Source organism: Gossypium hirsutum, chromosome D12, assembly GCF_007990345.1.
Source record: "Gossypium hirsutum isolate 1008001.06 chromosome D12, Gossypium_hirsutum_v2.1, whole genome shotgun sequence".
NCBI lineage: Eukaryota > Viridiplantae > Streptophyta > Magnoliopsida > Malvales > Malvaceae > Gossypium > Gossypium hirsutum.
In genome coordinates, this window is record NC_053448.1 from 42,960,053 (window position 1) to 42,971,341 (window position 11,289).

The 11,289-nt window shown below is 33.4% G+C and overlaps 1 protein-coding gene across 3 annotated transcripts; it reads left to right on the top strand.

The window, feature by feature from the left end:
• Positions 1 to 4,837: 4,837 nt before the first annotated feature.
• On the top strand, positions 4,838 to 10,194 carry LOC107911048 (uncharacterized). Of its 3 annotated transcripts, none has more exons than XM_041106801.1 (9): positions 4,849 to 5,174; positions 5,410 to 5,502; positions 6,410 to 6,540; positions 6,669 to 8,055; positions 8,145 to 8,831; positions 8,926 to 9,009; positions 9,202 to 9,277; positions 9,416 to 9,732; positions 9,838 to 10,194. In XM_041106801.1, the coding sequence occupies exons 4-9, from the start codon at positions 6,709 to 6,711 to the stop codon at positions 10,027 to 10,029; spliced, it is 2,703 nt and encodes a 900-aa protein (XP_040962735.1). In that variant the 5' UTR covers positions 4,849 to 5,174; positions 5,410 to 5,502; positions 6,410 to 6,540; positions 6,669 to 6,708; the 3' UTR covers positions 10,030 to 10,194. The 3 variants fall into 3 exon arrangements, with proteins under 3 accessions (XP_016694448.1, XP_040962735.1, XP_016694438.1); XM_016838949.2 differs by having other exon boundaries at positions 6,479 to 6,540; XM_016838959.2 differs by lacking the exon at positions 6,410 to 6,540 and having other exon boundaries at positions 4,838 to 5,174.
• Positions 10,195 to 11,289: the final 1,095 nt, after the last annotated feature.

An 11,289-nucleotide genomic window follows, 5' to 3' on the forward strand; every position in this document is an offset into this window, starting at 1 on the left:
AACTATAAAATTTTAAAGAATTAATCTCTATAAAAAATATTTTTATTCCAAAAAAAACAATATTGTACCTCGCGGTCAATTGGCACATAAACAAAATCTCTTCCAAGCTTTTTATTTGTTCTTATAAAAGTACAAAGAAATCATTATATGTGAATATAACGAAATTGACTGGTTAGAGATAGGATATTAAAATCATTATTTATAAATGAGTAATTATTTGAAATACAAGCGATGTAGAATTGAGATTTTATCATATATTCTTTTAATCCGATTAAAGATAACAAGTTAGAATTAATTTTAAACCGGTTTAAATAAAACAAATAAAAAATATCTCAAATTTACAATTAAATCAATTGATCCGATTTGATTTATATCATTTTTTGAGCTAGAACTATAGGATTACCCCCCTATTACCTCTACTTCAAATCGAGTTAGTGTTTCTCAACAACATAAATAAGTAGGTGTCTAGGTGAGTTACTTAGACCAAATGGCCACAGATGATATAAAAGACGACTAATTTACAAAATTTTCAAAGAATTGAACTCGAAATTGGTGTTGTTGAGAGATAGAAGAAGAAGAACGTAAAAAGTGAAAGTTTACATGATAATAAAATGCTTAGAGAAGCTATAGAAGAAAATGAAAGTATAAAGCATAAAAGCGGAGAGTTAGATAAAATCCCCTAAAGTCAAATATGGGTATTTATAGGTGAGAGTGTGCATATTTTAGCTTTAGATTTTGACATGTAGCATTTATTTATCTTGTCATGAATGACCACTTAAAAAAATATGATAGCTCTTTCGATAAATAGTAACGTGATTAACATCATCTTAATAGAACTTTACATATGATTCATGTAAATAACAATTCAATTTTTGTTTTTGATGAGATACGAAATTGTGGTTGAAATTAATAAGAATTACGAGACCTACTCTAATGAAGTATTGATAACAAGTGTCAACTCAACATTTAATAATATTAAGTCTTCGACAAACACCCTTATTTTATCTTCGAAAGTTCACATCCTCTGAAATTAATCAATAGCTAAGCTATCGAACCATTGGTCCAAAACCAGGGCCACGGTTCGGAACATACCATTGATAAACAACTTGTCAAATTCACGATCACAAGCTTCTCAAACCAAGAATTGGACGAGATAAATTCCTCATTAATACCAGTCCCATTGGTAGTTGTAGGCTTGTAGCGAGCCATGGGATGCAATTATGCAAATATGCTCTGAGAGCAATGTTGCAGCTTTACAAAGAATATGTAAGTTGCAAACTTGTAATAATTGAAGTCTGTCCGATACTTTGAATAGGTTTCTTTTGTGCTACAAATTTGGTAGGGACAAAGCAAATGTCAATTGTAACCAAGTCTGCACAGGATGTCATGGCCTTTGTTTCTCTCTGTTGACATACGCATCACCAATGAGATTTTAGGATTATTTTGTATGCCCAAGTTGCAGGAGAACAATGGAGTACGACATAAGATCTTGACTATTTCATGATGTTTAATGAAAAAATATTAATAATCTGCAACTGGGAAGACATGACGACCGCTAAGTAAAGGTCGTTTGAGCAGAGCTTAAGGTTGCAATTGCTTCAATTTCCTGTTGGAAAACAAGGGTGTTAACAAAAAGACGATCCAAATTCTATCATTGCATCGCATGATCTCAAAGTTAAAATCCATGGATGGATGATAAGAAGGATAACAATAAAAGTACCATGGAGTCCTTTGTATTAGGAGTTAATTATATTTTGCTCTTGTATTAAAAAAAGTAAATTATTCCCTATATGTTAGATCAAAGAGCAAATTGATTATTTTGTTAAAAATTTCATCAATTTTTATCGTTAAAGTTTGGTCCTTAGACGTTACATGTGGCACGTCATGTGTCACTATCTAGCTATTCCGTTATTCACGCCAATTTTTAACGAAACAAATAGATGAAATTTTTAACAGAAATGATCAATCTGCTCTTTGATGTAATGTGCAGAGACTAATTTATCCATGTTTTTTTAGTAGAGAGGACAAAATACAATCTAACTCTTACTGCAAGGGCCCCCATGGTACTTTTACCGAGGGATAGCATGATATTGTTTAGCATATCTCGTTCACTTTGATATTTCAATGCTTTCTGAGGTAAGCATGGGACGACTCAAGCATGGTACCACTTGAGCTACGGTTCAAGTTGCCTCGACTCTATTGAGAGCCCTACGAGTTCACAAGCCGAGGGTTACATCAATTAGTCAAATACTGCCACAATTAGTAGAGTCGAGTCAAACCATGCACAAACTCTTTGATTTGTCACGGTTTCACTTGTTCAAACATTACAAAATATTCATATCCCGTAAACTCAGTCTCTTATCAAAATTGAAAAATAAAATCCCAACAAAAAATTACAATACCGAACTTATTGAATGTAAAACCCCTAAATAAATGATACAGAACTAACAACCAATCTACACAAAGTTGTCTTATTAAATACATGTGGAAGCCTATTGATCTTTGAACTATATAAATGGATAGAGGCTTATCCTCCATGGCAAGATTTAAACAAGTATATATATAGTTTGTGAGATTTTTGGGAAAGGCACCCTTTCGCCGATGATTAGCGTAAATTTCTTTATAAAATTATGATTCAAACCCGGATTATTTTTGAAGAATATGAGCACTTGACTGAATTTTCTCATTATTGTTTTTCTTAAGGTTAATTTCATCAAATATCTTAAATTATCATCTTAATTCTAATCTAGTTTTAACTTTCAAAAAATCCTAATTAAATCCTCATAACTTTCTGCTAGCTTAGTCTTCGATTTAAGTGCTATACCTCAAGTCAAATTTTATACGAAGACATTTAAAATACTTGAATGATAATTTAGATTTAACATGTTGAAAAAAGTATCAATAGAACCTAAAAGATTATTTCTTCTTCAACCCATCTAATCTAATCTACTCATGTAATACGTACCCACATGTTTATAGTTTGATAGCATGCTTTAAACGATTTTTAAATTTGATTTGAGCTCCCATTTTATGCTCAAAGTAATGACTAAGTTTATAAAATGATATTATTTTAAATATTTAATTAAAATATTCTAAAATTTGAAATCATAATTTTAAAATACTAAATTAATTCCAAAGAAAAATATTAAACAACTATATGAATTGAGATTTGATCTATATCAATTAAAAAAGAAGACCTTTAAAGTTTTGAATAAAATATATGTTTGATTTAGGAATCTATACCAATGAAAGATGTCCCTAATATAATATAATGGTTGACTTTTGAATTGAGTAGGGTTGACTTGGAAGTAACTAAATTGTGGTCTAAGGATATATTAAATATTGGGTATTGAAAATGGCCTATCAGTTTTGTCTATCGCCTAATTTCGGGTTCGATCTAACAATAGTAAAGTTGATATTATGTTTGTTCTTTCAATTTTGTTAGGTTTTTATTTTCTTCTATTGTTTAATGAGTTTTTCTTTGTTTTTTCAATCAACATTCAATTTTGTATATTATTAGTTGTTTATAATTTTCTTTTGAAAGATTTAGGTGTTTATAAATTGTTAGGTGTAGATTTTAAGTTATGTTTATAAATTTTTTACACGTGGCAATATGTCATTATTGGTTAGTTTAATTTTTCTAATAGAAATTTGGGTTGCGGTAATGGAGATTACAGGATTAAATTACAGGGACCAAACTGATAATAAAAACAAAGTACAAGGGCCAAAATAATAAAAAATAATATAAATACAAAACTGAAAGTTTTTACATAAAGTAAATAGTTAAGAAGGTGTCCGATTAACTTGTGACACCAACTCAAGTAGAGGTTTTATTAATAGTATAGATAAGTTAATGATGCATAATAAATTGTTCCATGCCAAGGGGGTATATGTTTTTATTAAGGGTAAACTACACAAATAGTCACTCAACTATTAGTGAATTTCTTTTTTGATCATCCAATTATGAAAAGCTATAAAATAATCACTCAACTATTCAATTTTGTCCTTTTCAATATTTTCATCAAAGCTTGCTAATGTAAAAATGTAAACACTCAAAAATGCAATGGTAACAAAAAAAGATGAAATTGAACGGTTGATTAACCATTTTATAACTTTTCATAGTTGGTGATAAAAAAGAAATTTACTAATATTTGAGTAGAAGTGTTCGTGGGTCGAGTCAGATCGGACCTAAGCATGATATTAACATATTTTATGTTTGCTCAAGCCTTACCCGGCCCAAAATATGAGATTAAAATTTTGTCCAAACCCGCCCATATTTGCAAAAAAACTAACTCAAACTCATTTTAAGCCTGCTCATATTATTTTTAATTTTTAAATATTTATATTATATTATTTTAATATTTTATTTATTAAACTTTTTTATAATATTATTTTAATGTTTACATTAGGGTAGTGTTATATATTTTGTATAGGTTTTTTTTAATATGTTTTAAATTATATAATGTATAAAAATAACATAATATAAAATATTCTAAACTTAAAAACGGGTCGAGCCGGGCTAAACTCAAGCTTTGAATGTTTAGGCTCGAGCCTAGCCCATATTTTAAATGGGTTTTTTTATCCAAACTCATTTTTCGAGTCTAATATTTTTATTTAAACCCTCCCAAAATTCTAGTGAGCTTTCTAGCCTGGGCAGGTAGCCCGACCCATCAATAGATTTATGTTTGAGTAATCATTTTGTAATTTTTTAATAAAAATAAATTTATTAATAATTAGATAACTACAAGTATAATTTACCTTATCAATTTTACTTATATAATGGTTTTTTTTTTTTGAAGAATTACTTATATAAAGTTTAAAAATCAAACCAATGAGCGGATTATGTTCATAAATCCTTTCAAGCTTCATCATCTTCTTAATAGACAATACATGATAGCGATATAAGGGTTGGAATTTCGATCTCATCAATGATCAGCGAATCTTGATGATCGTCGACTAGCTATTCAACACCTGTAAAATATCCGAGCGTTTCACACCCAATTACTTTCCCAAATATTACTAGCAAAAAAATTAAAAATATATTTTAAAGAAAAACCTTAAAAAACACCATAAGCTAAAAACATGAGGCGACTCAGCCCCTCTAATTCACAGAAATGCAGGGTGATGAAGCCAGACTCTTGCTAAGTTTCCCCTCTAATCGTTGCCCTACTCAGGTTTTTTTTAATTATTTTTTAAAATTTTTATTTTCATTCCTTTTTCCCCTCTTTTGTTTTGTTCTTAAATCTTGATTTTAGGGTTTTTAACCTCATTTTTATTGTTGTTGTTGTTGACTTGGATTGAAATTTATGAATTTGAGTTGCTTTTCTTTTGTAGTTTGTAGCTCTAATTGCTTGCTTTCAATCAGTTACACTAACAAATTCCCTCGATTTTTTGTTTTGATTCGATTAGATTGAAGTTGCTTATAGAAAGAAAGTATGGGAGTTGCATCTTGACTTGTTTCCAGTTCAGCAAAAGCCTTTGGCGGAGTCTAAGTTCAAGTTGGTGAGCAGTGATATGCCTTTAAACATTTTATCTTCTTTTTATTTTTTTTTTCTTAAAATGCTTTGATTGTATTCCACAAATTCGTTGGTGATGACTTTGAATATTTTTATTTGGTTTGGAAAATCTGGTTATTGTAATATTGGTTTTAGCTTATTTATCGACATGCTTTCTAGGTAAATGAAAAGGAACAGTTGGAGCATGTTGGAGATAGGTTAAGAATTTAGAAGTAGACTTGGAGAAAGCAAGGTTTGGACGATGTTAGGGTGATTTGAGGGCTTTTCTAACAGTTTAGTGAACATTAGTAATTCTACTGTATCTAGTCTACTACCTCAAAAAGCTTTCTTGTGACCTTTTGTTACCATTTAAGTTCATAGAGGGAGCTAGATAGCTCAGAGATTTGCACATTGTTTCGGTTAAATCCATGGTCGAAGGAAGGATTTGTAACGATATGTTCTGGTGAGTGATTAGATATGTTAGTGTGAGTATTTTAATCTATATAAGATAATAGTATGAATGTCTTAATAATTTATTTTGCATTTTGATAAAGAATTTCAATTGCATTTATGCTTGTAAGAAATCTGACCCATAGATTTTCATTTTATTCAAATTGCACAAGTTTACACTTGCCTAGAGTCTGGTAATTAACTAATCATTCTACATATATGCTTCTGAGAAAATTTTTAAGAGTTTTCTAAGAAATCCTGGTTTGTAAACTCTCTAGTAGGCTATACAGTCTCATATGGGAACAGAGCTCTTGTTTAACATTCTTCAAGGGTAGCATATGTTTATGAGGACTTAATAACTTATTGTCTGAACTTAGGAAGCAGTAGGTTATACTTTCTTTCCATTTTATATTGTCTTCTCTGGCTGTCAAAATGACTTTGATCATTATATTGGTGTTTATCAGGGAACGTAATAACTTGTTTAACCGACTCACCTGTTAAGTTTTGATAATTAGCTTAAGCTTGCTTTATAGGACTCATGCAATGTTTTGAGGAATAAAGTAAGCAAGCTCTCCCTTTGAGGGATATGCAACAGGTGATTTGCAGTTCGAAAAGGATTTCCTGTGTTCTGAAATGGAAAATTCACTTTATGGTTGAAATTTAATTCTAGTGTATTGATTTATAAATTTCTGTTGACTTTTATTTATTTCAAATCATGAACAGCCTTGTGATATGAAGTTTCTGCTCTTGTGCTACTGAACGAATGGTTGAAGAGATGGCCCCACTTCGTTCCATAGGATATGTTGATCCTGGGTGGGAGCATGGAACTGCTCAAGATGAAAGGAAGAAGAAGGTTAAATGCAACTACTGCGGGAAAGTAGTCAGTGGTGGGATATTTAGATTGAAGCAACATTTAGCCAGATTGTCTGGTGAAGTTACTCATTGTGAAAAGGTTCCCGAAGAAGTATGCTTGAATATGAGAAAAAATCTGGAAGGATGTCGTTCTGGTAGAAAACGGAGGCAATTAGATTATGAACAAGCTGCTCTAAGTATCCAATCTAATGAGTACAGTGATGGAGAAGATGCTTCCGCAAGTTATAAACACAAAGGCAAGAAAGTGATGGGTGACAAGAACTTGGTTATCAAGTTTACCCCTCTTCGGTCATTAGGATATGTAGACCCAGGATGGGAGCATTGTGTTGCTCAAGATGAGAAGAAGAGAAGAGTAAAATGCAACTATTGTGAAAAAATAATAAGTGGGGGCATCAATCGGTTTAAGCAACATCTTGCTAGGATCCCTGGAGAAGTTGCCTACTGCGAGAAGGCACCTGAAGAGGTATATCTAAAAATCAAAGAAAACATGAAATGGCACCGAACTGGCAGAAGGCATCGGAAACCTGATACCAAGGAGATATCCACGTTCTACATGCACTCAGATAATGAGGATGAAGGTGGAGAGGAGGAGGGGTATTTGCAATGCATAAGCAAGGATATATTGGCTATAGATGATAAAGTTTCTGACAATGATATTAGAAATAATGTCAGAGGTAGATCTCCTGGTAGTAGTGGTAATGGTGCTGAACCACTACTCAAAAAATCAAGACTGGATTCAGTATTTTTGAAGTCTCTGAAAAGCCAGACATCAACACACCACAAACAACCAAGGGCTAGAACAGGCTTTGAGAAGAAAACTCACAGAGAAGTGATATCTGCCATCTGCAAATTCTTTTACCATGCAGGAATCCCTTCTAATGCAGCTAACTCTCCATATTTCCATAAAATGCTGGAACTGGTTGGTCAGTACGGGCAAGGTTTGCAAGGTCCTTCAAGTCGACTGATATCTGGTCGTCTCCTTCAGGAGGAAATTGCTAATATTAAGGAGTACTTAGTGGAGCTTAAGACATCTTGGGCGATCACTGGTTGTTCTGTCATGGCTGACAGTTGGAACGATGCACAGGGGAGGATGCTGATAAACTTTTTGGTCTCTTGCCCTCGGGGTGTTTATTTTCTCTCTTCTGTTGATGCAACTGATATCATAGAAGATGCAGTTCATCTCTTCAAGTTGTTAGACAAAGCAGTGGACGAGGTTGGCGAGGAATATGTAGTCCAGGTTATATATCTATACTTTTGTTTCTCTGTGAAATTTACTTTTCTATCTGTATGCGTTTGCACCCTTCTGAGCTGCTCCCGTTGGTGCAGGTGATTACTAGGAACACTTTGAGCTTCAGGAATGCTGGAAAGATGCTTGAAGAGAAAAGGAGAAATTTATTTTGGACACCTTGTGCCGTCTATTGTATTGATAGAATGCTTGAGGATTTTGTGAATATAAAATGGGTGGGAGAATGCGTAGATAAAGCAAAAAAAGTGACAAGGTTTATTTATAACAACACCTGGTTGTTGAATTTTATGAAGAAAGAATTTACCAAGGGACAGGAACTTCTTCAGCCTGCTGTTACAAAATTTGGCACTAACTTTTTCACTTTACAGAGTTTGTTGGACCAGAGGGTTGGTCTTAAGAGAATGTTCCAATCGAATAGATGGCTTTCATCCCGCTTTTCCAAATCAGATGAAGGAAAAGAGGTTGAAAAAATTGTCTTAAATGTCTCATTTTGGAAGAAAATGCAGTATGTGAAGAAATCCTTTGAACCAGTTGCTGAAGTTCTTCAAAGGATAGGTAGTGACAAAATCCGATCATTGCCGTTTATATATAATGACATCTGTAGAACAAAGCTTGCAATTAAAGCCATTCATGGTGACGATGTTCGTAAATATGGACCTTTCTGGAGTGTGATTGAAAGTAATTGGAGTCCATTGTTCCATCATCCTCTTTATGTTGCTGCATACTTTCTCAATCCATCCTATCGTTACCGCCCAGATTTTTTGATGGTACTAAACTATATATACAGCGACTTGACCCTTATCTTCCTGATTGCGTATTTCTCCCGTGCTTAATTTCAACTTTTTCTTTGTGTTACTGAAGAATCCTGAAGTAATTCGTGGTCTAAATGGGTGTATTGTTCGGTTGGAGGCAGACAATGGGAAAAAGATTGCTGCATCCATGCAGGTAATGGTTTCTTATTTCTGCTAGATTTTACATCTAATATGATAACTGATGACTTATTCCAAGCTATTTGGTTGCTTCCTGTGTTTTCCAAGATCAAATTATCCACGGGGCTACACTGTTTGCTGTGAAAGCGGCCAACTGGCCCTCTTTTCTGACTATGGATTTTTATCTCTCCTGCTTTTCATTTATCAGATACCTGATTTTGTGTCGGCAAAAGCTGATTTTGGAACTGATCTGGCCATAAGTACTAGAAGCGAACTTGATCCAGGTGATTCAATCAGGACTTTATGTACAAACCTGTTTGTTCAAGAACTTGTATTCGATAAATTCAATTTTTTTGCTTTTAATATTTCTGTTCAAAATTCATGTTGATTGAAATTTGTGCTAATTGTTGTTTCATCATTAGCCTCGTGGTGGCAACAACATGGGATAAGTTGCTTAGAGCTGCAACGAATTGCTATACGCATACTGAGCCAGACATGTTCATCAATCGGGTGTGAGCATAACTGGAGTGCTTTTGATCAGGTTCACATCAAAAGACACAACTGTTTGTCTCGGAAGAGATTGAATGACCAGACCTATGTTCACTACAACTTGAGACTGAGAGAACGCCAACTAGGAAGGAAGCCGGATGAGTTGGTTTCCTTTGACAGTGCCATGCTAGAAAGTGTATTAGATGACTGGCTTGTGGAGACTGAGAAGTTAGCCATGCATGAAGATGAGGTACCTTTCATTTCCATTTAAATTGTTTTTATTTAACTTAGAGTCTGGAGAAATAGAATAATTGCCAATTTTTAATGCTATCTTGCATAAATTTTCCTGATTTAGGAGATCATCTATACTGAGGTGGAACAATTTTGCGGAGATGATATGGATGAACATGAGAGTGAAGAAAAGAGACCTGCAGAAATGGTCACAATAGCTGGTTTTATTGAACCTTTGGATGTTATCCCTTCTGCTGGAGGTGTTACTACCGATGATGATGGTCTTGATTTTCTTGATGATGATTTGACGGATTAGTTTTATCTTCAATGTGGCTCATCAAAACTTGGAGTAAGCCATGAGATATCTATTTCCAGTAACTGGATATTAATAGAAAGAAAAGTAATTTGGCGTTGTCAAAAGACAGATTCTTATATTGTAATTTGTTGTGCCATATATCATTTTGGAAGTATTAATATTTCACCAACATTATTTCAAATTTACTTTTCTTTTGATGCCAATTCTTTAGTAGGTCCGCTCATCTGTCTGCATCAATCCCCACAATCGGTACCGTCTACCTTATACAGCCTCCTTAACACTGTTATGGTTGCCAATTTTAATTTTCTCTCTTAGTACATGATTGTCTGGCATTTTCCAATTTACTTTTCTAAAACTCCTGTTATCTTAATAATGATAATTGCTCTTCTTGATCTTGCAGCATTCTCTTTAAACATTGCAGCTCTTTCTTTTCATTTACATTTTATAGGTTGGTCACCTGTTATCCTAAATTCGCTGTAGTAGGTGAGTGCATAGTGCCTGCATCAATCGGTCATAATTGGTATTATATGCCCTCTTCTTTGCATCCTCACAACATTTATCTTTTTCATCTCTTAGCACTTGATGGGTTCGTAGTTTTTGGTATTATGCCAATGATAAAAATTCTCTTCTTGGTGATTATTTTAGCATTTTTCACCCTTTTTCTTTTCACTGACCTTTTCTAGGATTATCTTTTTATCCTTACTCCTACATAGAAGCCTTGTATTCTTGAAGAGTTTGCTAGCCCCATTGGAAACCTTCTATCTTTATATAATTATATTTACATTAGTTGAGTGAAAACATGACAATAACGTTTATTTTTTTCATGCTCTTGAAATTCCATGTTATGATTGTCACAGGTACTGAGGGAGAAGGTTCATCTCAGGTGATTTCTTGTTCCGAAAGTATTAGTAACTATATTTTCTTTCACTGTTTTTCTATTTAGACATTGTCTTTCTTTAGCTCCATGTTCACACGTATGAACGGGGGTACAAAAGGCTTGTGGGGGAAGAAGAAATCATGTTTTGATTCAGATTCCTTATGGTCTTAACTGTTCTAGGAACCATTTAAATTGGGTGATTAAATCCTACCAGGTAACCATCCGGATGATGAGAAGATCCACTTTTTGGCTGAATATTACAAATATTTAGGATCTAAATAGTCTGTATTTTCCATCTTCTCAGGACTTGTAGAAAGCAAAAAGCGAAACTTCCTCACAATCCATTCCTCCCCTTCGTGGACCAAGTTTCTGAGCCAGAAATT